General features: G+C 41.0%; 1 protein-coding gene across 2 annotated transcripts in view; it reads right to left on the minus strand.

The window, feature by feature from the left end:
• ANK3 (ankyrin 3) overlaps nt 1–27,865 on the minus strand; it is a 299,184-nt gene that overhangs the window by 68,342 nt on the left and 202,977 nt on the right. For both annotated transcript variants that reach the window (XM_065639540.1, XM_065639541.1), the window contains exons 17-26: nt 27,109–27,306; nt 24,644–24,742; nt 14,134–14,232; nt 13,944–14,042; nt 13,461–13,556; nt 10,471–10,543; nt 10,215–10,277; nt 3,209–3,332; nt 1,435–1,446; nt 206–308 (exon numbers count right to left, since the gene is read on the minus strand). In XM_065639540.1, the coding sequence (XP_065495612.1) occupies nt 206–308; nt 1,435–1,446; nt 3,209–3,332; nt 10,215–10,277; nt 10,471–10,543; nt 13,461–13,556; nt 13,944–14,042; nt 14,134–14,232; nt 24,644–24,742; nt 27,109–27,306 (966 nt within the window). The remainder of the gene's footprint in view (nt 1–205; nt 309–1,434; nt 1,447–3,208; nt 3,333–10,214; nt 10,278–10,470; nt 10,544–13,460; nt 13,557–13,943; nt 14,043–14,133; nt 14,233–24,643; nt 24,743–27,108; nt 27,307–27,865) is intronic.

A 27,865-nucleotide genomic window follows, 5' to 3' on the forward strand; every position in this document is an offset into this window, starting at 1 on the left:
GTTTGGGACCCCATCACCCTGTCTCTTGCAGGTTCAAAACCACAAAGCAGTAAAACCATCGTTTCTTTCTCTCAGCTCCTTTCTTCTCCCTCTTCAGTATTTAAGAGAGTAGTGACAGTGTCTGCGAGCACAGCTGAGGGCTGCAGACTGTCACCCCCTGTAAATAAAAAGCCTGAATACCTGGTGGCAGGGACGCAGCACGTACCTGATCCTTTGCTGGTACCAGCAGTTCTTCAATCATCATGCTGTCTCGGGCATAAGAACTTCTGTTCAGCGTGTAGGACCTATCCGAACTGAAGGAGCGGAGGCTGTTGTATTTACCATTTATCATAGAAAGTGCAGATGATAATGAGATGAACAAAAAATAAAAATAAAAAAAATTAATATATGCAACTTCCAGGGACAGCATAAGATGGCAAAATATACATAATCTGTGAAATAAATACAAGGGAAAAATGGAATAATAAGTATTTGATTACAATTAAATATCCCCTTCCCTACAATATACAGCAAAATCACGAGTGTTTACTGCTTGGGCAGTAATGCTGTGGCTCTAGAATAAATCCAGAAAAGTGTACTCAAGTATTTAGATGAACTTTGATAAATGTCTTCACGCTCTAATCCTGAAAGGAGGCCCATAAGGGCAGGTCCCAGGGGAGCTGTGGGTATGTTACAGTGTCTGCCCATATGGCTCAGATTGCTGAAGCAGGTTTAACTAAGAGCAAGTTTTATGTGTTGTTCTCTTTGTGGTTGAAACACTTTTGAATTTGTTATAACCACTCTAGTTATTAATTTAGTTAGAAAAGAAAATAATTTTGAAATGAAAGAAGAAAGAAAAGAAATTTGCTTATTGATGATTAAATACAGATTCCAATGCTTTTGTGCATGTTAGACGGTTTAGAAATAACTATGATCACTCTGAATGTGTTGTAATTAAATCAACGTAGGAGTATTACACTTAACCCTGGAAGATACATTATGGTATGTGCTAAAAACATGCTGCAGGCCTAGACATGCTTGCTACGTGACAAAAATAAAGTAGTAAAAAATGTGAATTAGTAAAAAGCAACATCCAACAACATACTACACTTTTATACTAGCAACACTTTTCAGACTCAAAACTGTACAACTTGTTTCATGCATTTTGTAGTTGCTATTTGAACTTTTCTAGGCTTTAATATACATTCCTTCTTTTGCTGGAAGCAGAACTGGGATCTTAACTACACACTGCAGGAATACGTTAAGCAGACTTTCACATGATAAAGGGCATAAAGAAATCATGTTATATTTGTTATAACAGAGGGATAATCTCTAAGGCTGATCCCACTCTCCTGCCCCAAAATGAAAGCATGTCACTTTCCAATGATGAATAAAATGAAGATGAGCAATGGCGGCAGCAGCAGAAAGATGTAACACGATGCCATGCCTTCTTACCTGACTTTTGGACTAAAGCAATTTACAGTGGAAAAGAAACAAGAGAAATAGAAAGCAAAGAATCAGACAGGAAAAGCAAGATGTTATGGTTGGATGGCTTATATATTTAATGTGTCTATTTCTTAATGTTACACTCAGAATCAGTAGTCGGTTGCATCCACAGAATACTTTTTGCTAAATAAGATACTTCACAGGAAAAACACAGTATTTGTCTCCTCTGAGCATAACATGTGCAATGCAAAAAAATGAGTTACGCAGCAACAAATAGTAATGGCACTGCTAAAATCAGAAGCGTGGGATATATTAGATTTCTCTCAAAGAAAAGATAACAGGAGGCTGAACCCTCAGATCTACCTAACAGATCTTGACTGTGAAATTCTGCACTCCCACCTGCACTGTGAGAAATTAGACATGTGAGGGAAGAGTACTGTAATGAGTGAAAAGTGTCCTGGAAATCAGTGCCCAGCTCTGGACACAAAGCACGGTCCCTCTCCACCATCACTGCAGTGCTTCAGGACTGGCCACATCTGACAGTGCTGGGTGATGACCTCGCTCACCCCAATTTCTGTTTAAAAGCAGCAGGTGAGCTTTGTTAAATAAGCTTACAAAGACATAAAATCCTCACTTCTCATCCGTTTTGCTGATTTTCCAGCTAATGGACTATTTACACGCATTTTGGCATTCCTTGTGAATGCATGATCACATAAACACTTATTAACTTACCTAAAAATTGTAAGTGAAGCACAACATGGCTGGGTGCTACTAAAGAGCAAATTTGCACTGCATGCTTGCATTTCTAATGTGACCATAACAAGACTGAAGGGCAGACATCTAAGCTTTACTTTATGAGAGTTGCCATTTGCTGTTAGACAATGAACTCATTTTTTAAAACAGATCTTTAAACTACAGCATAGGAAAAAGTCCTCAGGGCTCCAGCTTATGAGGTTTAATTATTAGCTTCAGTACGATTCAGCTGTCAGTAAATACATTGCAAATCCACAACTATGGAAATAATCTTTGCTCATATAGCTTTAATTGTTTTGAGCAACGCACATTGCAGGCTTTAGCAAGATTCAAAACTGAAATCTGAAATGTTGCTCTAGAAACACTTGAGATGAAATCAACATTAGTCAGATGATATATCAAGTTTATGATATTTTGTCAGGTTCACATAAACTTTGGCCTGTTTTCTGTAACACATAATCCATTCCCTGTCAAATGAAACCCTGCTTTTTTACTTTTGGGAGCATTTTTTTAAAATATTGGCGATCTCGGTTGGATTATTCACTAGAAGAACCTTTAAAGAAATAAAAGCACCAAAATAGCAAAATGATGTCATTCAGTTTTTCTGGCATTTACAATCTTTGGCTAAATTAGTCCATTAAGGAACACTCTAATGTGAGTACCAATCTGACCCACAGTAGTGAAATGAAACCTGGCTGGTTTTTGCTGGCTGTTCTAGATCAATTTCTAGACCAGTTGCAAACTGAAGCAAAGAGGTGCCTTGGCGATGTTCAGAGCATGAGCAGGTACCAGAAAAAGTGAATAGTTAGTTTTCTGTATCATTGCCATAAGAAGCCAACATGAATAAAGAATATGAAATAAAACTGCAATGAACATATGCTTTAAAGGCACAGTATTATCATAACACAGCAATGTACCCCTTCTACTTCTTTTCAAAGTAGACTCCAGCTTTGTGTGGAAGAGCACGCTTGGTTTGCAAACATTTGTAACTGTGGGGACATGAAAACATGAGAAACAGCAAACACAATACCTGGCTGAGCGGGCTCCCAGGCTAAAGCCCATGTATCCTTCAGCAGGCAAAGAATCATCTCCCAGCTCTTTCAGATCCTGGGGTCCAAGGTATTTGTCCGTATCACCTGTCATTGCATCCTCACCTGCCAGTACAAAAGCCAGGCTGAAATCAGAAGCTACACGTATTGTAGATGTTTGTGTGCTCAGCAAGTCATAATGCCCTTCTGTGCTCGCCAACAAGGAATCAATCCCCTCACCCCCGCTTTCCCTAAGGCTCTTTCTATGGAGTACAATTATCCACCCTCGGAACGGGCCTGAGAAAATAATTTTATTGGGGGCAAACGCAAGAAGCAAAACTCCACCTTGACATAAATCCAATAAAGTTAGGAGGGATGACTTTTGACCAATCGTTTCAGCAAGCTAAAGGGTTCTTCTGTACTTTGCACCACTGCACTCACTTTTGCTTCCCTTATCAAAAAACCTGAGCTGACAAACTGAAGTTAAGTTATTCTGTATGAAAAAAAAATAATACTACTAATAAAAAATTTGGCTGTGAGAAAGAACCTAGTTGTCCACCAGTGCTGAAAAGTGCAGCAAGCTTGAATGGACGCCGAGTACAAGAAGAGGCCCGCCTTCCAGCGTCGGTATTGCTCAATAACTTTTGCAAGTTTGAATGTAAGAGGGGATTGTTTACTTTAAAAAGAAGAAAAAAAAAAGAAATGAACTGCTTCGGAGTCCCAGGTTGATTTTCCGAAGCCCCTTCCCCGCCCCGCGGGAGCAGAACAAAGCCCCGGCCGGGCCGGCGCGGCCCCGCAGCGCCCGGGTCAGCCCGCCCAGCGCGCCGGGCGGGGGCTGCGCGGACACCGAGGCAGACGCGGAGGATCGAGGTTTTTTAGAAAAAAATGAAAGGAAGGAAAGTTAAATCCTCGGAGAGGAGGGCAGATGCCGCAAAGGGTTAACGGAGCAGCTCGCTCTGGCTAGCAGCATTTGCATACCATTACATCATGCAAAACCTACATTCCTGCATTGACAGAGCAAGTCCAAAATACGCCTTTTGCGGCTGTAGGATTTTTTTTTCCCCCTGTTTCCTCAATAACACAGAAACGAGAGCTCCCTGTAAGCTCATTACTTGCCTGACTTCACGCTCTCCTCTTTCATTGTGAACGCATTTTAGGTGTGTAAAAGTTGCACAACAGAGAAGTTTCCCAGCGTGTTCTGAAAGGTGAGGGACTCCACAACCCCAGCGATACGTTTCCCACTTTCATTCAAGGAGTTTAGACTAGTTTCCATTCACCTAACTCAGGAAGCCACAGGCGAGCTCTGGTTTTCAACTAACAATCAGTTCTAAAAATACCCCTTCAGCTACTGCTTTACAAACGGCAAACAAACAGACCAACTTTCTCCTTCAGCCCAGCAAAACAACTAGTATTTAAAGTAACAGTTTAAAAGCTAAAATGTTCATAACATACCAGAAAGCATTAAACCCTCCCCCAGAAACAGAAACATTATACATTAAGTTAAACTTTAAAAAGTCTTACTGTTTTGGAAAGCCATTTTCAGCAGTCTGGTCTATAAGAGTTTTTTCCCTGATGTTTCCAAGAATTCCTATTAGTCCTATTAGTCCTTAAGCAGTGATTTAGGGTTAATCTCCAAACCAGCACAAGCCAACTAATCCCTGTGGGTCATATTCGCTTTCCACACAACAACCGAGATCTTCTTAACATCTTGATCTCTTCGTATGTATTTTAGGAAATATGCATCTCTTTCCTCTCAACTCAGATCAAAGTTCTTTGCAAATATAAAACAAAATGAAAAATCATGACTACAGTTTAAAAAAAAATCCCCTCTTAATCACTCTGCAGACATCCCTTTAAAGCTTCTGCTGATTGGATTACAGCCTCCCTTGGCAAGCCTCTTGAATGGTGACATAAATGCAGGCACTCCAGTTATTTGTATGTAAATAGGGGTGCTGCGAGGGTGTAGTTTTTCTGTAACCTGATGCCGGGGCTGGGGGGGAGCGCAGGGCTGCGGGGAAGGGCGCTGAGCTCCGCCCGCCCTCGTCGGGGCCTCTCCCCGTTCCCCCCGCTCATCCCCGGGGCACAGAGGCGAGTGGAGCCCCGGGGGTGCCAACGGCGGGGGCTGGGTGCTGCCCCCACTCCCTCTCCGTCCTCCGCCCCCAGCGTGGGGTGCTGTGTCCTGAGTGAAAAATTCAGGTGATTGAGAAAAGAGGACTCCAGCTTAGGAGGCGTTGGAGTTGGCCCAGACAGGGTCAGAGATCTGGGCAACTTTAAGTAAATTTGGAAACTTCTGTGCTTACAACACCTGAAGACGAGCGCTGCACCACTGCAAGGAACAGACAAGGCATTTTCTTTAGGAGCGTTTGTCAAAGGCAAGGTGGAGAATGATAAGGAGCTATTCCAGTTGAGCTGAGAAATACATTAGATGTTATCCTGCTCTGCAGCTAATCCAGCCAGAGCAGGATTACTCTGATGAAATGCTCTCATCAAAGGAAAAACTGCATCTAGGAGTGGTAATTTCAAAGAATTCCAGACATTGTTTTGCGATTGTGGGAGGCTGGAGCAAAATGGGTGGTACATGTTTCAGCAATCTTGCTCTGTTTAATTAGGTGCCACAGCCTAATCCTCTGCATTTCAGGTAATAAGCGGAGTGTTTGCTCACAGTACACTGTATTCCTGCAGAGAGAGAGCCTATGTGAAAATGAAGATAAAATTCATCTCTGAACACGAATGATAGATAAATGCTCAAGACGTGAGTCACGGATGAAAAAGCACCAAAGAAATGGAATATTGCATTGCTTTGCTGCAATTGCCGCTTCCCTTCATAAAGTTACGTGCTGAAGAAAGATGGTGTCCCTGTTAACAGTGGGCAAACACAGCTATCACAAGTATAGGAAACCATTCAAAATCCGGGAAATAATAGTGGCAGAAGGTCAAAGCAAAGGCCCATCAGTCCTAGCACACCCTGCCTCTTGACAGCAGCCACACTTCACAGAAGACTATAAGAAGATGAAGCAGTGGAAATCCTCCAGAGCATTCTTCTAGCTGGCAGTGATTTGAGCACACATTTTCTAAAGCCGCAAGAGGTTTGTATAGTCATGAACACAATTTTTTTCCCCTTATTAGATTCTTCCAATTACACTTTGAACTCACGTAAACTTTTTGCATTCCCCACACCAAGGATGTGTGCCAAGGACTCACTCAATTCAACCACCTGTTGCAGGAAGAGCAACCTTTTATTTTAAGCTGGATCTGCCTCTTGCTGGTTTCACTGATGTCCCCAATTCTTGGGCTTCTGGAGAGGCAGCAAGCATTATTGCTCACTTTGCCACCCATTATTTTATACATTATAGCCTATCCCTCATTCAGCTTTTTTCCTGGGATTGACGGCCCTACTCTATTTATTCTTTTAATCTCAGAAGCTTTTTCATACTCTCATCACCTTTGTCACCTTTTCTCATGTTTTCCCGATTTTTCGTGTTCCTCAGCATGTCTCCTACAGCTGGCAATTGCAAGAGCACAGGGTAGGTGCTCTTTTTAAAGACCAGTGAGAAATAGAGGCTCTCTGGCAGGAGGAGAGAAAGGATCATGTGGCTTGGGAGAAGTCCCAAATAAAATTTAATCATAGCCTGGGATCCAAATGGGCATCTCTCATTGGCTTTGCTAAAGATCCCCAAAGCTTTTGCCACTCCCTGTCACAGCATGTCCAGAGTTGCCTGATGGCAGGAGAGAGAAAGCCACAGGGAAGAGCAGGATGCTTCTAGTTGTAGCCAAGATTTTGGTTTCACACAAGTATGCAGAAAAGCCAACACCAAACCACTGAAACTTTTATGAACCTGTAAAATTTTACCGAGACAAAGCAACTTAGAAAACTCCAAGAATAAAAATATAATAAATCAACCCCTCCTAAAATGATCAATAACAGACTTCCATGCAAGGGGATGCCCTGACCTGTCTCAAACACACTTAGACTGCTGTACCTCAGCACCTGCACTCAGAGATCAGGCAGTCTGTGTTTATGTCCTGTTAGGACATCTGTCTAATCTGCCAGGGATTGATTAGCATGATACTTACTCCTACTGAGATGAATCTTCATTAGATGGGCTTAAAACAGCGTCCTTATTTACACCCGAAAGTTTGTTATCTACTGAAGATCAAATTAAAAAAAAAATTAAAAGCTCAACAACAAGTGTTTCTTGACAGTGACAAAATTCTCAACACCTGAACTGTGGTTTGGTTTGAATTTTTTCCCCTTCCCTGCTCACGTAGTCTCACCCCTCTTTGTGTCAGCTTCCATTGCTTGCTGTCCCTCCACCTCTGAGACAGCAGCAGCAGCTTGGGAGTGGGAGAGGCTGTTGTGACAGAGCTCCTTGCTAGGTTGTGGCAGTCCCAGCTGGGCTTCAGCTTCCTCCACCAGGTTAAAGCTCTTGCACCCACTTGAAGTGATGCTCTGAGGCTGAGCATGCCAGGGGGTTCCCTCCAGGCCTCCCACAGACAGCTCAGGTTGTGCTTAACGGGGCTGGTTCCTGGCTTCTCGCCAGCCCCGCGGCCACGGGGTGCACCGCTGGGGCTCCCGCAGCTGTGCAGGCTGTGGGGTGCGAGCCCACATCTGGACATGGTAAGAGGAAAGACCCAGTTCTTGCAGTCTCACATTTATAAGATTTGCAATCTCTTGAAAAATAAAAGCAGAGCACACGTTCAGCATGCATCAGAATTGCTCTGTTATTCTATGAACTTTCTGCTACATATGAAGATGAGCCTTCATTTTTTCCCCAAAAAACACGTTCACATCTTTCAAAAAACACTTTTTTTTTTTTCTCTTTTGCAGTGTAGCAGTTTCCCAGTACTTGACCTCATTTGGGCAGAATTGCCAGAGTAGTCTAGGAAAAGGAAGTCTGACTCCAAACCAAACTGTCCTCAGCAGGGAAGAGAAATTACACAATTTCCATGTAAATACTTATTTAGCAGGCGCAGCGAAACATAAACGCAACAAAACAGTTTCTTGACATTTGTCACTGAGCTCTGAGACTTCTTTCTAAACCTTCAATTTCTCTGATTAGAGAAACATTGAGGATTGTGGCATATTGAGAAACCACTCAGCAAGTTTCTCTCACAGAAGAGTTTTGGCTGATGACATGAACATTAGCCAAGTGAGGGAGAGTTTGGATTTGGGTGGTAAATTTGTGCCCTTCTCTCACTTGGAAATCAGTTCCCTGGCTATGACATTTGCCAGAGTACATTGCCATCTTGAACATATTTATTATATTTCTACTGGCATAAGTGGCTGATGCATTGTATGCAAATACCCTGTCAACAGTGAGGAGTTGTGGGGATGGGCCTCGGTATATTGTCTTTACAGATGTGCAAGTCGGGAGGCAGACCAGTGGTTATTACCTGAAAGCCTGTAATTCATCGCATGCCTTGCACACCAGAACACTTCAGCTCAGATTAATAAAATACCTCTTATTTGATTTGAGAGCTCCCTTTCAGTGTTAGGTTTGAAAATGACCCTCATATATATAAAGCACCCTCTTAACTCCCCTAGTAACATGATACATGGGTGCAGAATAGTCTCTAGGAAAGGAATTGATCATATTACCTGCATTTTTTTTTTTTTTTGTTAAACAGAGTGTGACTATAAAAACCTTCCACAGATCTCAGAGGTTTCTGCAGGTTTTGCATTTGGTTTTCACAAATGATCCTGTATATTAAAAGAGACATTTTATATCTTTCGTTGTATGATTCAGATTCCATATAGGAGTGTTTCTCATCTGTACCTCGCCACATGCTGTGCAGTGGGATAACACAATAGTTACTGCTCTGTTAACTAACACGATTATGCATCAGTGTTTCAGTCAGTTAAAACAATGCAGTATTTTGAGCAGTACAATGGCCTAAGAGGGTTATTTGTAAAACACCGGTGCAGGGTAAGAACACTAACTGCAGCAATGGGAACTCAATGATGAACTGAAAACAAACCAAAAGTGTCAATGCATGAATTAAACAGGAGCTGCAGACAGTGAACTAAGCTAAATAGATTTTTACATCTTACTGCTTAAATGCTATAAATTGGCAATTGGCAACCTGCAGTTCCTGCTGAAACTCACACAGGGTCCTGCACATCCAAACCAGGAGAGGTCTGACCTGACAGGGGATGCTGGTACAGGGGAGGAAAGCAGTTTTAAATACTTGGGGACCACTGAAGCCACATCAAGCCTGCCCAGCACCAAGGACTGAGCTGGGATGGGCAGGTTTTAGTGCAAACACCTCAAAAGCATTATCAGAGGCATGGAAAACAGAGGGCTTCGCTGCCCCCTCACAGATTTCACATCACTTTGCGGGATGATACAAATGAAATCTCAGCTACAAAGTACTTCTGTCACACTAACACACACCAACAGGTTGAGTCCAATATAGCCTTGCATCCTCTTTCTTCAGGACAAAAGTAGACTGATGTGGTTTTACTGAACATCATGACCAAAATACTGTATATTAAAATTAAAAACAAAAACAAACCATCAACTCACACCACACAAAAAAACACCCACCACACAGAAAATACTACTTTCCAGGCTAAGAGTCCACTATCAATGTAAATGAACCATTTCAGAGCTTAATCCACATGAGAATTAAAAAAAAAAAAAAAATTCTTCTGCCATTTGCTTTCACCATCAGCTCTTTCTTCTTAAGTATTTTGATATTTGACCCTTTTGTCCAATATTTAATTCTTCAGTTACAATAATCAAACAATTCTCAATTTTATAGAAGCAGCAGCAAAAGCACTATTCCAGGAAATCCGAGGTAAAATTGGGAGTAAGAGATTCAGAAAAAAATAGAGTATTATCAGCAATAGCTCGAAGGATTTTTGAAAGTGTTCTTAATTGCAAAGCAGAAACTATCGTTAGTGGGATAACAAGAAAGTTATCTGAAAGGATTAATTTTCAGACAGTTGAATAAAAGAAAGAGGCTTAAGTTAAATATCACTGCAATACGAAAATGCACAAATACCTTCTTCAACATCTGACAAATATTCAGCATCACTGAGTATTTCAGGGGCATTGGCTTTACGAACTGCATGATTTAAATAAACAAAATAATTAAATAAAAGCATAGATTCAATGTGTCAACAAAACAATGTAAAACAACAACAAATGTGCAAAGACCATACCCAAACTAATACTGCTTGCTGGTTGTTTTTTAAAGCAAACATTTCTTATAATGACAAAAGACTGAAAAATAAGAAGGTTCTGTTATTTTTTAATACCTTCATCATCAGACATATCAAGAACTTCGTTCATGGTTTCAGGTACATTCATTTTATGCTTTTCTGTAACAGTCTGTCAAAGAAAAGAAAATCATTTCAGAGTGAAGGCATAAATTTTCTTAAAATTATAGTTATTTTAAAAATTAAAGGCAAGGTAGGACATATTTTTATCTGCAGTTAGGAGAACAAGATTTAGCTTTTTTACCTTATTTTTCACTTTCCTTTTCATAGATGTATTGAACAATACATTAAAAAAGACTATATCAAATAATACAGATATAGGCAATATGTTTATGCTTTAAATGATATTGAAATTTTCACAGCAGAAAAAGCATGAGTTGAGAGCCTAGAAGATTATAATATCAAAAGAAGAAACAAGTATACTGAAAAGAGTTCCATGTAAAGGCTTTTAACATCTCTTTGAATAGTTGTCTAAATTTTAAGCAGGAAGATGTCATCTCTATTTAAACTAAACTTTCCGAGGGGAGTATTTTGCCTTTGCCATTAGAAAAGTGCTGCAATTTGGGAGCAGACTTAATCTATGTGGATTTTTCGAGAGGTGCCTCAGCATGCATTGTGCTTTTTTCTCACAAATGAGAACAATTGTAACCACATACAAGTTAAATGATACCCCTTAAAGAATTCGTGCATGAAAGACACTCGGAAGTGGCAGATTGACTTTCATCCTGATGTTTATATTGATTCAGACTCAAAGACCAATATAAAGAAAATATTAGAAGTGGAAAAAAGTATGTTATGAAAGCCTGAAATCTGTTCCTAGAATACCTGTATATCCCACGAATGACGAGACATACACATTTTACTCTCCAGCTGGGGTACAGCACAACAAGCACCGGTAAAGTTTTAGGTCACGCAGGAGACTCTGCGGAGTTACTATTCAAGGAGTGTAGCGGAATTTAAAAAAAAAACAAAACAAAACGCAACACCAAAACCAAACCAAACTAAACTGCTATACCAAAAGCCACTCCCATCTTTATGGAATTTTTATGTTATGTTGTTTTTAACCACCATTACTTCTCATCCTTGATATATAAATAAGAAATCATTAACAAGTTCAGGAGGACAAAATAGCTTTTCCATTTCAATTTATTTTAGAATACTTTTTTATTCTGGTCTCATGAATATCCATTTGGCAGTTCATGTTTCTTGGGTTATTGCCATCACTTGATATCGGCAGAAGAGCTCCTGAATGCTCAAACGTAACAAAACTTATAAAAAGCCTCACACCTATTTCATTCTGTGGGCATTACTTGCAAAGTTTTTTAACACATTGCTGTTAAACTAGCAAAACCACAGGACTTTTTTTTTTTCCAGACACTACTGGATGTTTTTATTGGTGTTTGGGTATAAATTGTAGTAAAATTAGCTATGTTCATCCCTGGTTTCATTAAATTTACCTTTGGGAGTTGTCTAGCCACAAGCCTCAAACAAATAAGTCTCAGCAGTCAAATTAAGTTTTGAAGATCCTCCGCTGTAAAATCAGATTTCATGTCTAGATTTCAAGAGTCTGACAATTGCATACTTGTGACTGATAAGCAGCGTATTTTGATTTTAATGGAAATTATTTCCGGGCTTCTCTTGAGAGCAGGTATTTGGGGTACTATTGGCCTTTCAGCATCTGCCATTTCCTCTAGCATAATTCACAAACTGATCCACCATTCTTCATCTACAGGATATAAATGATTGGTTATCTCATGCAGCACAAACTCCCCTAGCTTCTTGGTTCTACAAGCTAAGAATGACCTTGTACTATTGGGAGTTCTTAGTAGAAAAACGTGGCTTTCCTTTTCCTGCAACTACCTAGTTGTATACTAGGCAATCATTCAAATTTATGCTACCCCATATAATTTTCTCCATCAAATTTTTCAGGTTGTGGAAAACTATTTTTGAATCTTTCTAGAGAGAAATATGTTCCTCAGAAAACCTGGAGACACGCTGTAGGAAAAAATCGTGATTATTTTGTGTCATACTCCTTTATATTTTACCATTCTGGCATTTTAGTGTGGTTGATTTTCTGTAAGCCACTGAATTATAGAGCACAGCCAGTAAAGTCACTGGAAGAAAAGGCACATGCAGTAGCAGAGCTAAAATGTGTCTGTCGTCCCAAATGTTTATCGTACTGCAACCACCTGCTTGCACAGATAGACCACGCAAATAGGGGACGGCAAAACATGGAACACACAGTAACTGTTTTCCATCTCTCATACTCCTAAAAATACATATGTGCACATGCTTCTCTTTTTCATTTTACTCAGAAAAAAAAAAAAGTTGCAGAAAGCAAAAAGCAAATTTGGAGCAAATGCTCTGGATTTATGTTCTTAAGACCCAATTTTGGCTTTACTACAATGGTGGTGCAGGGAGGCTCCTCACCTCACAGAGGTGTTGCCTGAGAGGCAAGAGATCCAGGCTGGAGTTCACGTGTGGGTGAGGCAATGGCTATCTGGGGTTGCCGGGGCTGACTGTGGCTGCTTGCAGAGGACAACCTCTCACCGTCTTTCAGAAGATGCCAGGAACTATGCAATGGGGTGCTTTTAAGTAAATTCCAAACATTTTGTAGATTGGAATAGGTTCTCTTAGGCCAAATACAAGCCATTATACACCAGTCCCTTAGCAAACCCCCTCAAAAGGCAGAAGCAGCTTCTATTTAACACAAGTCTATAGGAATGTCTTTTCAACCGTATTTGTGCGGTTTGTGTCCTAAACAACAAGATGTGCCCATAAAGACGGCAGCCATGACCAGTCATTTACACCGTTTTTTGCTCAGTTGATACTCTTCCTGCATACATCCTGATAATATCTACTACCTTAAAAATATAATGCTCGTATTTGGCATAATATCCGCTTTATACTGCTAAAAGGAAATAGGCAGAAATTGAACCGGAATCTCAGTAGACACGTAACTAAACAAAGCTGAATACACTGGCTTAGGAAAAATTCTTCCATTCACTACTGAACTAAGCTGTACTTACAATTGTAGTCATGGTCTCTTCTGTCACCACCTTCAATGTGTCAACGACTGAAATGTAGCCAAGTCGCTTAGCGATGGCGAGGGCAGTGTTTCCATTCTGGCAAATGAAGCATTTATAACAACAGTTGAATGTTAGCAAGGCCAAGTGTAGAGACTGCTAGCTAACTGTAGAAAAATGCACAATACAGGTAAAATAAATTTTTGCATGGTAGTGATTGAAAGAAATATATTTTGGGTAGTAGGATATATAACTGCAAGTTTTTAACTCTTTAGAGAAACGGGATGAGAATGTAAAGACTTTCAAATGTTTGCTGTTCTAGTTTTGAAAGAGATGAAGGCACAGAGGATGTGGGAGCGATGGGAATCAGCTTCCTCTGCTCTTTTCCTCTCCCACCACACACATTTTTTCCAAGTTTCCCTTGCTCAAAATGCGTTATGTGGGGTGGGACAGCCGAGCCCAGGGGGAAGGACCCCCTGCACTTACCAGGGTGAGCTCGTTGGGCGCCGCGCCGTGCTGGAGCAGGACGTTGATGACGTGGGTGTGCCCCTGCTGCGCAGCCTGGTGCAGCGGTGTGTACCCGTTCTGCAGGGACAGGGAAGGGGACAGGCTGCAGCGCGCACGGAGCACAGGCCGCCCCCGCGGAACAAGTGAGGCAGAGGCAGAAAAAACTCACCTTCGTTTTGGCGTTAACTTTTGCAGAATGTTGCAGAAGGAAGTTAACAATTTTTATGTTTCCGTAGTGGCAGCCGACGTGCAAAGGAGTGTATCCCATCTAGAATGAACATAAGCCATTAGTAAGCAAGAATATCCCACATGTCCCCTGGCAAAGAAAGTAGACATGAAACAGCAAAAAAAACCAGCTTTATTTCTTTGGCATATATGAAAAATCCTCCGACCCTGCAGAAAAAAAGAAAAAAACCCAAAACATAAAAGCACTACCCATGAATATTGATTCAAGTCCCATTCTTTGTGAACCTCTCTGAATGCCTTGTATTTCTGTAATCTTCAACACGTGCAATGTTGATTAAAGATTTGCCTTCCTCTCCAATGATCAGACTATCAGGTCTCTGGGGCAGAGCCCACCTTTTTAAATAAATGTGTATATAATGCCTTGTACAGTGAGCTTCACGTGCTTGGTGCTCCTACAGTGTGATAAACAAATAAGTAAATAAGTAATAACAACTTTTTGAAAACCAGGCGTGCGGAGGGCTGCCTCAGCTCCGGTGCAATTCGCAGCCCATCCATTCTGACTGAAACACCCAGAAGGCAAAACAATGCAACTGATTTGCCAGCTCTGCCAGAACAATCAGCTCCTACAGAAACTGGAACACCAGCTGGTGAATTGAGGCTCTAAGAAAGAAAGGTCTAATTTTTCACGTGTCTGTCCTTATGTTATACAAATTGTAAGAAATTGCCTTTTCTCGAGAACTGCAAAGATGAGAAAGTTGAATGTATCCTTTTTGTTCCTATTACTTATTTTTCATTGCTAGGGGACAGACTAAAAATGTTTGTCAACATTGGGACTCCCCCATCAAATGCTCTAAACAGAGCTAAATGGCTTTTTATAGTAAGGTATACCCATTTTGGAAATTTTTCTAAAACCAGTTAGTACAAGAAGAATATTACTTCAAAACTTGACAAGGTTCTAAAAACTACTGTTTTTTTAAAAAGCTGTTCCTAGTAGCAAAGCGGGAGTCACCAGGCTGACTCTGAACTTGCTCACTTTAAAACCCACATATTTAAAATAAGTCAAACAGCATGTTGAAACCTGTTAACTGTAATAAGCACTTTAATCAACAGTTAACATTTAACATCCAATGCAACAAAACAAAGAGGACCAAAGCTTGCTTTTGCTGCTCTTTTTCTAATCTCTTAGTCCATGAGAACACTGCTAGCAGTTTTTAAAAAGTTGGGATTTACTTGAGAGCTTAACCTATTAGAAATTACTAGATTATCCTTCTTGAAGTAATTACCTTTTCTTGCCTTATCTTCCCTGCAAGACAACACTATCTCTTCTTCCTTAACAAACATGATCAATCCAGACCTGTGCAAAGGACAGTTTGGGAGATGGCTCCCTCTAAACAGGACACTTGCTATTTTACCCCATGGTATGGAGAGAGGCCACTTTTCCCCAAACCTTCCCCCAGCTCATGGTAAAGCTTGATGGCTTGATTGGCTCACAGAGCTGCATTAATGGGGCTTCCCCCTCTCTTGAGGTGAGTCATTGGGATTGCTTTCTCCTTTAAAGGTCAGGTTTCATGAGCCCGCTTGAAAGGCTCCAAGATGCCAGAACCGCAATCTTAGCTGGTGTTCACAAGGGGCTTCACCATTTTGCAAGCAGGATGAAACTGCACTGCCAGTGTAATATGTCTTTTTCCTACTCTGTGGGACTTCCAATGCAGTATTTGCCCTATGTTCCACTACCCGTTTTTATGGAAAAATCAATTGCTAGACTGTAAAAATCATATCTGATATGAGAAACACAAATACACTAAACATGTGGTAAAATACACTGCAAACATGCACTGCTGTTCATCTGTAAGAATCCTGCTTTTGGAAAAAGGGTAAGAGGTGAGGCTGTCTGAGATATTAATTCCAGTGGCAGAAAGGTCAGTTATAATATATATAGGTAAACATGGCCGTGGTGTATGTCTTGGCTACTGGTAGAGTCCAAAGCAGTTACACAGCCAGAAGAAAAATACACTACTTGGGGCTGAACCATCTGGAGCTAGATCCAAAAGCCAACCTTGTAGGTAGAACCACTGAAAGATGGGATGGTCTTGTATTGACCAGGTTCCTGCTGCTCTCATCAGTGTTTAAAGGTGAAAAAGTGCCTGTGCTTTCCTGCTCAGAGAAGAAAAGCCTGGTGCCCAAGAGGCAGAGACACACAGGGAGTTAAAAGCTGCAGCCAGTCATCATTTGTACATCCATGACAGTGAGGTGTGGCCAGGTTAGACAACTCGGTCGAAAGCACTGAGGAGACAAGTCCAAGGTCAGCCTGGGCTGCAGGAGCCAGCATCACTCCACATATTGAAACCATTAGGTCAAAGCTGTTCAGGAGAAAAAGAAAACCTCAAATGTGAGCTTCTCCACTAGAGGTAAGTTTCGAGTGTCCATAGCTTTAGTTACACAATTTTCTTCAATGTCACTTCGCCTCTGAGACTGCTTCACACAAGGTTACCTAATTTCAGTTGTATTAACACATGCTAAGAGATGGTAGCTGCGTCAGTTACTTTAAATTAGGGTGTGTATTTTTTCTTCAGTTAATTATATACTGTTTGCCATCTGAAGAAACTACTAGCTTTGACAACCAGGACAAGTTAATCATTGCAAGAAACAGTGCTGGATCAAAATTCCATTGGCATCAGCAGAATGAAACTTTCCACTGACTTATGGGAACATTGAATCAGATGCCAAATGACTACAAGGAACTTTCCTGCAGAATAGCTGCACACAGTAGTAAGAGCCTGAGCACCAGCTAACACATAATCATCATGAACTGAACGCTGGGACCTCATCTTACGGTTAGTGTTAGTTTAGGGTTGGCCTAACAGCTTCCCAGGGTCTGAACCTGACAAGGCTCTCTGAGCTGGTCAGAGTCTTGAGTCTTCAGCAGGACACTGAGTGTACTCACAGCCATGCACTTCAAATGCAGCTTGTAAGGCTCCTGCTCCTACATGTCCAAAGATAAACTCAGATAAAAACATGGCCAAACTACCAAAACATCCGTTAAAAAAAAATGTTATGAAACCTACTCATTCAAGAACTTAATTCCCTTGTCTCCCTTCAAAATACAGGCCTCTTAACATGAGCTGCAAGGTCAACAAAAACCAGACACCACAAAAACGACTGGGGAGATGAAATTCGAAGTCAAGGGCCACTTGCTGGGAACCCTCTGCTAATAACCCTAAAACATTAAAATCTGGAGAGTATCAGAGAGCCAAGACCATCTGATCTCAGCTTCCCCTTTGAAGTGACCCATGTAAAGGTTCCTCTCTCCAGCCTGTAACACTGAAGAAGGAGCTATCAAACTCCTGATGTCTACTGTAGTACATCAATTTCCTCTACAAATAGCATATACAAAGATTTACATTTGGTACCTTCATAAATGGCTAGAAGAGTAATTATTGATGCAGTTTGTCACTCTTGACCAGTCTGATGTTTAACTCAGAGACTAAGTGAAAACTTTTCCTCTTTCCTCTCCAAATGTGTGGTAGAAATCATTAACATCTCCATGGTGACATGGTCACTATTCTCCCTGCTACAGCTCTTGGTGTCGCAGAGCTGAAGCTTTAGGAGGCTCCCTCTGAAGCTCTTGGTGCTGCTGGTCTGGTCAAGTGTGGCAGCTTCTCTGCTCCAGGCATCCTGCACGTCCTGTGGAGCGACGTGGGCACCTGTTAGCCTGGTGGCAAAATTCCAGTTCCCCATCTGAACTCCCCAGAGGGGCCCGGGAGCTTTCTCTTGAGTTTGCCATACCCTGTGGTCACCTCACATCACATCATGTTTGGTGAGGCTGTGCCTAACGCAGCACACAGTTGCTGACGGCAGAGGGGCACAGATCTGACACGGCGGGTCACATCTCACAGGGCATGTTAGACCTCATCAGCCACCAGAGGACAACTTTCATGTTTATAGTCAGCAATGGTAGTAGTGAAGGCATTGGTCAAAATAAAACTAATTAGCAAAATGTCATTTTAACGCCTGAGACCCAGAGATGATACCTCTAGCTTCTCAGCTACAGTACAGATTCCTGCATTCAACTGTTTCTGTCTGAGGAAGGTATAACATTTATATTTCAACATCCTCATGGAAAACAGATATTCTGTTAATTTTTCTGAAACACTCCGACTGGAAGATTATGGAATTACACAAGCAAATTAACTATAAAAGTAGTAATTCTCATGGCTACTTGAGCTCGCTGCTTTCACTCTGTATAGAAATGTGTCCAGGAGGCTAAAATATTTTGCTTCAAAACAAAAAAACAACAACCAAGCAAACCCAGCCCAGTTATGCACATTTCTGCACAGCAGTTTAGGTTCAGAGTTATGTTTACTGGCAAAGCACCAAGGGACTTAGTAGGCATCCTAATATAGAAAAAGTTCCTTCCAAGAAAATCAGGGCTTTTGTTTAATACAGCTTTAACATGCATCACCTTCTGGCAGTCAGCTACTGTGCTGCTTCTAGCTGTTTTAAAGAATGAGCAGCAATACAGGAGTTAGCAGCTGCAAAAGGCTTATCAAAAGCCACAAGTCTAAGTGCCAAAAAAAAAAAAAAAACACCAAAACCAACAAATCAGAAATACTGAGCTTTTCAATACTGATGAAACATAAAAACACAAAGCATCCTTTATTCTCTTGCCTTTCAGGTTTTTTTTAAGGAAATTATCATAAGCCTTGTATCTCATGTCAGTGAATTATTTTAATGTCCTCCATTTGTAATAACCATAAATCTTAACAGCTTGAATTACTGCATCTTTCTAGTCATGCTGACTCTCAAGCTGCTCTGTTTTTGTTTTTCTGCTGTAAATGTCAGACAATGAAGCTACGGTATTACTGTTGATAAGGCTAGAAAATATTCTAGATCCAAAGACCACAAAGGCATCCAGCCTTGATTGAATGAAACAGGCAAACCTTGTGTACATACACACTTCACTGCTTTGCTGAATCGGGGCCTAACATGTTGCAGTACCTTGCAAACATTTGTTATTGCACGTTATTAGGCTGGAAATGTCCACACAAATGTCTTGATAACAACCAAGTACATACCAAGAGCCAAGGAGAAACATATAATATACCATGAAGATATACCGAAGGGATCAGCATTTGAGCGTTGGTTCTTTATGAAAGCATTTCTTCTTGATAGCACTTCCCACTACCCCTGCCTCCTTCCTACCTCTTTCTGCATCTGAAAATTAGATATTCCAATGGAAAAATTGGATTGCTGTTATGAATCACTGTAGCACTCACGCTGGTATGGGCCCCCTGTTAGAACAAGGCAGGCAGACCTGAATACATCTCTCTGAATAAATCTGAAATAAAAGGCTCAACTCAACCTGCAAAAGAACACCATTATGTCCTACCAATACTACAGTTTTAGGAACAAAAGACAGTTTAATACTGGCTTTATTTTCCAGACAGTCAGCAACCAGGGACTGTGAGACCATCAATGCCCCTGGCAGAAGCCCAGCACTAAGTGCAGTGTAACAACTGTTTGACTAAAATGACCTGCACTGAGATCAAAGCTCCACATCCTGTTCTTCATCCTTGACTGAACACCAGCACTCTTCTCTCTTAAGTCTTCCTTTGCCAGTCCACCATCATAATGCTGTATCCCACAATAACACTATCCAATGGGATAAACAGCTGAAAAATGAGATGTGGAGACCTGCTGAGCCATGAAAAAATATTTCACTCATGCCAACTCTCACCACAAAGTCCCTGCAACAAAAGCAACATCACACGTACCATTGTAGCTTTTACGCACTCAACATGACCACCAGAGAAGGAATATCCACTCACAGCCATGGCTTCAGATTGACTTTAACTCTCAGTATTATGTGCAAGAAGGACATTCCTTGTGTTAAACATGCTGTTGCATAACACAGTTTCAGCACTGACAGGTCTTTAATAGACCTAAAGTCAGACACAAAAATGTAATGCCAGAATGGACAAAAACTGCTGCCTTTGCAGTGGGACCCTAATGTGCCTTCTATGTACACTAAATCAAGTTTTCACAGCTTTCTAAATGTGAAGGCTTTGAAGCAGCTCTGAAGCTTCACTACTTGAAGTGCATTTTAGTGTTGCTACTTTTCTATCGTTCTATTAACTGCTTCTTGCATATTAAGAAAAGGTGTTTTGTGTGGCTCATCTGTTGGAGCTCAGGCTAAGCTGGCTAGGCTTAAAACCGCATAACAAAATCCCATCTTCAAGTGGCAGGAGCAGCCTTGTGGCCTCTCAAGCACTAGTTCTGGCACACTAAACCAGCGTTGTTTAGGCTCCAGCATTGGCTGAGACAGACTCCCACAGCTCTGGGATTAGAGGCTCGTTAGTTAATAGATGCAGCAGAACCAGAAGGATCCCATAACACCACCAATAAATGGACTTCAAAACCAGCAGCTATTCTTCCAATCGTGCCTTTTCCTACGACGAAGTTCAAGGAAAAATATTTCTTGGGAGGGAAAGCGCCCCAATAGAGAACTACAGTTGCAATGGTTCAGGTCTGAGAGCAAATTTGAAAATGTTCATAAATTTTAGTGCCAGAACTGATCTTAATCACACCGACTAATCTCCCGCACAAGACATTTTCTGTAATATTAGTTTTTTTTTTCCCTGCCGTAGCTTCAAGATACAAAATATGTTTCTTCCCATCTCATCACCTGAAAAACCTCAGTTGTGTGTGGCACTTGGAACCTGAGCAGGAATAAGAACTCCCATGTGTCAGAATTGCAAACTCTAGATGTTTTCACAGGGAGTGTAAGTTATATATAAATGATGATTAATGAACATGTACTAGAGGTGGAAGATGATAGCTCATTGGTCCCTACCCAAAAAATTGAATGACCTACTAAGATATTAAGTGTTCTCCCTCTATTGACAGATACTGTGCTGAAGGGACATAACCGATGTTTACTTAACTGGGGAAAATGAGGAATATGATGAAAGAATCTCAACAAAGAAAATAAATGGGAAAAAAAGACAGACTACTGAATAGTCATCTAGACCACAAGAATTGAGGTAACAAATGCATATGGATGTGAAATGGAGAGAAGAAAACAGAAGGTTAGTTGTGACACTGCTGGTAGCAGAGATCCCCAGTATAACGCCACTCTAAGCTGTGCGGCTTCACTGACTTTTAAGGCACAGATGGACATATCTCTGCCACTGTATGTCCCAAGTAATGAATCTGAACTGGACAGGCTGGATGGTATCGTGCAAAAATGCAAGTATAGCAATGGTGCTTCTGAAGCCAACTCAGCTGTTGCTATATCTTGCTCTCCAGTGCCTCCGGTTTTAGAGGCAGCATGTACAGACCTTTTATTCCCATAGAACAGTTAATCCATCTAAACAAGAGACCTTGTAGCTACAGAGCTGCTATTTTACAAGCCAATCTAAGCTTCACCTGCACAGAATATGAGGTGAAAGCATGGTGGTTCTTACAGCAGAACACTTTACCTTCATTATAGAATTCCAGAGCTTGTCAGCTCTTTATTTAGGAACTCGAGATCCTACTCCATGCTAAAATACATGGTACTGCCTTGGTACTTTTCTTATCTCACAGGCGGTGGTGAGTGGATATCTGGCAGACAACCACCCTGTGACCTGGAGGGCTCATGGTCACACCAACCCAGCAGGTGGGACTCCGCACAAACCAGTGAATACACTTCAAGCTCACTCTAACACAATCCTGCAAGGCACGTGAGCACCTTCTTGCAGACAATCCCCTACAGCAGAGAGGGCAAATTAGCGGGAGGATGAGCCATTGCAGGTGTTGCTCACCACAGAGGCCTACGGGATTAATAATGCACATTTTCTCAGGCAGGTGATTTGTTATACCACAAAGTAGTTCTGCTTAAGCACACCATGGCTTTTCCTGACCCGCGAGTCCCAGCCCCACTTCCTGACAACTATGGGCAGTCCCATGCAAGCAAATGTGCACAAGTTTCGTATATTAATATAACAGAAGAATGAAGGTGAACAACGAGAGACTTGGTGTTTTGTTTTGTATTTTTGTTTGTGGGGTTTTGTTTTGGTTTTGTTTGGTTCGTTTGGGGTTTTTTTAAATTATGTGACTATTACAGATTGCAGGATTCATGCTGCAGACACTCAAATACGGCTGCATTTTTTTTGACCAGTGCACGGTTTTACCTACTGACTAGTTCAATTTTCAGAGATGCAATTCAGAAATTCAGCTCCACCCAGAGGAGATCTCTGCATAAGAAACTGAAGGCCCTTTTCTGTGTGTCATACGCCTGCTCCACCACATTGTCACCCTTCCAGGCTTCAAGTTCAGTACAGAGCTTGTGCAACTGTGCCAGGCTGGCCCTGAGACCCAGCAAACATATACTGCCTCTCAGCTGTGACAGCATCTCAGACGTTTCCACCATGCTAATGTGACTAAAAGGCCACTAGTCCAGAACTGGATCCTGTTTGGACACTGGAGAGCAGGCAAAGGGGACACACGACTGCCTGCACCTGTCAATGTAAGTGTCTCCTTAGACTACTTCCTATTTATGGGACAGAAAAGAGTGGGAGAAAGGCATACACAGACAAGTTGTACAGGCAAGGAGGCGATTCAGCTCTGACCAAGTTAAAAGAGCAGGTTCTGCAATGCCTTGCTACAGCAACCAAAACCGGGCAGGAACTATCTCCAGACAGGCAACCATATACATCTGAAGAAATCAGGCAAAGAATGAACCAGGGCAGATCTCATCTGCTGCTGGATGATTTTGCAGATAAGAATCCAGACTGAATTATCTGTAAAATATAGGCTGAGGACACATTACAAAAGTATAAAGCTGGAGAAGCTCCTGGGATTTCAGCAGAACTATTTTGATTTCATGTCAGAATAATGCCATTGAAATCAGCAGCCGATACAGTTGGAATTACAAAGTAGAAAAATCACATAACAATGAGTTTTCCCTCTGCCACAGATTATAATCAGCTGAGCTGCAGTGAGAGATGATGATGGATTCAGCCCTTGCTGAGATGTCAGTGTGATGACAGAATGATAACATTGCTGGACAGTCTGACGCACCTGGACATTTCTGGGATGCAAGCACAGCACCTAACTTGTGGCAGACACCCAGCAGAGAGCTGTGAAAGCTGCTACTCTGCACAAATGGTGCAGATCAGATTGTAAGACTTGGTTCATTTAGCTGATTTGATCAGCTAGAGTCCAAGTATTTGATCACAACTGACTTCTCATCCAGCTAAAGGAATGACTCTAAAATCTAGACAATACATGAAGAATCTAAGTGCAATCAACAATGAGATCATTATCATTAAATTTTGAGCACCGTATACACTGTTAGTGAACATAAACCCATTTATACACAGGCTCTTGGAATTTATTCATGACATCTCTCTTAAAACCAACACTATGAAGTGGGCAGTGTCATTGCTTGGAGTCTCAAAAGCATCCCCAAGCACCTTGGAAAGTCAAGTCTCTTATTTACTTTAGGCAAACCTATTTTTAGGCAAGTAAATTCGAAATGGACCATCATTGCATGTATTTATTTCATTTTAGAACAGTGATAAAGAATTCCAACTTTGTTCTCAAGAGTTAAATGTTTCATCTCTAATATTACTTTTAAAGCTAGTATAGAGTGATATTTACTGACAGACTAACAGGTTAATGTTTACCGTCGGGAGAACAATGGTCTAGTCTGAACATGGGACATGAGAAAAAGTCAGTTCCCTAGAATGTACCCATATGATGAAATAGTTCACCTCACTGTGCTTTGCAAAACAAAGTGGCTTAGAAATTCAGAGGCATCCAGTCACGAAAGCTGAGTCAAGCTGTAGGAGTAGGGGGTAATCTTTACAAATGAACAATGGCTTTACTTATAAAATCATGTTTATGGATGGCTATTTAGTATCAGCTCAGAGTAAAGAGACAACTTCATTTCATAAAGTCTCTTGAGCCATGAAAAAAAGTATTAACCACTTAATAGCCAGGAATGCCTACAATGCATTCACGTTGTTTCTCTTGCTGTAAATACAGAGGTTTAAAGTAACAGTTCTCCTGTCTTTTCTTTCTGTTGTCGGCTGAGTGGAAAGTACGTGCAACACGTACAAAATACCAAAAGCAGATGAGAATCTGCATGTGGTGAAAGATTATATGATTCTCTGTAGAGAGAGCGCAAGCTTTCCTGGAAGTTCCCTTACATAAAAACCAGATCGATCCCACTTACCTTTAGTGAAACACCATAGTACGATACAATCTAAATCTGTATTGATCTAAATATTTGGCAAGAAATAAGCTTACTGCTCAAAGACTGAGCATAACACTAAATGCTCAAGTTTACATATCTCCAGTTTTCAGAATATATTCTATAATAATCTGTTACAAGGAATGTTTGTCTGCTGTTATCTCAGTTTCACCCTGTAATTGATTACTAGTCCAGTCTACAGGCTCATGCCTCCCCGAAAGGAAATAATACGTGTTGACAGTGGTGTTTGTACCTTTGTCTGTGCATCAACAGCAGCACCTTGGTTAACAAGAACCTCTGCTACATTGACTCTGTCCTCTTGAGCAGCCAGGTGGAGTGGCGTCAGTCCGCTCTGTAAATTAGAAGCAACAAGTAAGAAACTTCAGACGAGGTATATGAATACTGAAATGCAAAGTCAGGTATCAGTAAGACTCAAAACTTCCTACTGATTTTAAAGAAATTATAAAATTCCACTTTCACTGTATAAAGTGCTTCCTAATCACATTTGTTGACTTGCAAGAAAGTACAATTTGAAAGCCGGGAAGATAATGTTTCTTTTACACCAGGAACATTTCTTCATGCAGTGTTCAATGTGAGACAGCAAATTAGAGCACTTTAAGGAAAAGTCTCATAGTATTTTTTTACCTCCCAGTTAATTCACTTCCTTAGAATAAGATTTTAAAAGAAATATGGAATTATTGTTCACACTTGTACAAGTTTTCCAGAAGTAACTTTCACTTGGATTTACCCTTACCTTTTAAATCCCTTTCAGACACAAACAGACAAGATAAAACTATATTTCTGTCAGATCAGGTCCATTTCTCTCTGCCCAGGGAGTGTACAGACTTACTAGACGACATGTACTGATACTCTCACTTTTTGGATAGCTCATTATTTGCCTTATCTGAGACCTGAGATCTAAAATCCTTAAAACCTCAGAAAGCTATGCAACTTTCTATCACATATTAAGACCTCAGGTAAAAGGGGTAGAGGGGAGAATCCACTGAGGGGATGTTGTTAGCAATGGGAAATAATATCCTTTACTTGCAAATTATAGTACTTTTTCTCTCCTCTTGTTCCTACTGCCTTTAGCACTGGTGACAGAAGAGCAGGCAGCAGCGGTTGGCACATCAGGCAGAAACACTTGTTAAGTTTCCTACCTTTGAACCCAAACTCACATTCGCAGTCAACTCGCTACCAAAGGCAGTAACTGCTGAGTACATCCTACTGTACTGCACTTGAACATGTAGTCCTGATGACCATGAAGCTTAGGTGGATTGCATTACACAAATGTGTAACAGTAACCAACTGCAAGTTACCTAAAGGAGCCTGGATACCATGGGCCAAACCTTCTAAACAGATACAATAAGTACTCAGTGCCCACACTGGGGCTCTGAGTATTCATCTCCCAACCATTCTGTGGCTCCTGAAAAAAACAAATGCTCTTTTTATTCCCATTGCAACAGTCAAAAGTTAGCATGCTTTAAATTTATATCTGGCTTTAAATATAGGTGCTGAGCTCAGAGGAAATGTGCAGCCCTAAGTGAGTCCAGGGCAACTATTTTCTAAAGATGGTCTTATCAGTATAATGAGAAACTAGAGATTACAACTGCACAGTAACAGATTGAAGGATGTTGCAGGTAGTGTTAACCTCTGGTGGGACTGAATCAAAATGCCAAGCAGCTACAATCATGCTCTCTGTATCAGCCTCAGCAGCAAAACCACGATGGCCAGTGTGATACAGAATGTCTACATGATGAACTGCCTTGTGGGGACATAACGTCCATCCTGCACTGCATAAGCCCACATACTTGATTGAAACTAGGGGGGAAAAAAAAAATCAACATCTGCAAGAGAAGTTTCCTGAAGGAGGGCCCAAGCATAACCAAACTGACAAATTAGAAACAGGAATACACAGCAGCCCTGTGCAGCATCACCCACAGCCTCAGAGGACACTGAGCCTTTCTACCTGCTCAGAATAAGAAATATTTTCCATGAAAAAATTGTCTCTTGCCTTTCTACTTTGGTTACATAAATCCATACTGAAATTGCACTTTACAACATCTCGGATGCTTAGTGGGGCATTTAAAGAATTAAGGCTGCACATTTGCTAGAAGCATTACTATACAGCAGACTTAATAGCCTATAACTTCATACATATAGAAACCCAAATCCACCAACTTCCATTTCGTGCCCCCGGGAGAAATTACACCAAAAGTCACTGTGCTCTAAGGAACGCTCCCTGAGGAGGAAGAATCACTTATATTAATGAACAAAATCTCAGATAAGCCTGCTGTTATTATCCCATTTAAAAAAAGCAGCTTCTCCTAACAAGTTAGTCGTTATCATTTTTTAATGGACAGGCGTATATCTAGAGACTCATAAATGACACATGCCAACCCCACTAACCACTGAGGGAAGACATTTTCTCTCTGGGCATGTTTTGGCAGACTAGCGTAACGTGGAAGGGAGATGGATTAATAAGTTCCTCTGCAGCATGTGCTATCATCAAAACTCGGGTACTACAAAATACAGTTCACTGAATGTGACACAACATGTTGCTTGCCTTGCTAGAAGAACTGATGATGTGTATTCAAACACCTGCAGAGGTTTTCAAAAACTGCAGAATCACGGCAGACAAAACTGCCTCGCAGGCCCCTATCCTTCTCATCACCACATTTGTTTATTGCCTTAGCACCAAGCAGGGGGAACACTTACCTTGTTGCTGAGATTTACATTAGCATTTCTGGTCAGAAGCAATGACACCATGTCCACGTGGCCGTCCTGAGAGGCGAGATGTACAGGGGCGATACCCTGTCTGGTTACGGCGTTGGCATCAGCACCATATTCCAGCAGTGTAGTTGCTATGTCCATCTGGTTTTTCTTGGCAGCTATGTGCAGTGGCGTGTAGCCGTTCTGTCAACAGAAAGCACTTCATTGCAAGCTACTCATTAAACAATGTGATAAATCACTTGCCTGTACCTACCCAACTCTATGAAAGCAAGTCATTAGCGCTAAAAATTCTGTCAAACATAGTAAAACACAATATTTACTAGTTTTACAAATTAATGCTATCAGACCTTGAAGCAATCTGGTTTTGAAACTACTGCTACAAATAGGAGCAATCTGAAAGAAATTTTCAAATTTGAAACAAAAAAAATGTCTGTTCAGAAGAGCACAACCTATAGCAATAGGAATTTGAGTTTCATTTCACAGACATTTGCTACTTTTTCCTTAAATGTACATAAAAATCTTTAACAAAGAGAAGAGGAGGGTGTGTGTTCATAACTGAGAACAGCTGTTATTGTTTGGGGTTTTTTCCCATTTCCTAGTGTGAATGAAAGCATTATGTACATGAAATATGGCCTTTCTTGAAGCATTTAACCTAACCTTACTAACAGGCTCTTTTTGTTCAGATCAAGGGAAAAATAAAGCATATAACTTTAGAGTCTTGCATTCTTTATTTTTTAATTCC

The sequence above is a fragment of the Caloenas nicobarica genome, chromosome 7, assembly GCF_036013445.1.
Source record: "Caloenas nicobarica isolate bCalNic1 chromosome 7, bCalNic1.hap1, whole genome shotgun sequence".
Taxonomy (NCBI): Eukaryota; Metazoa; Chordata; class Aves; order Columbiformes; family Columbidae; genus Caloenas; species Caloenas nicobarica.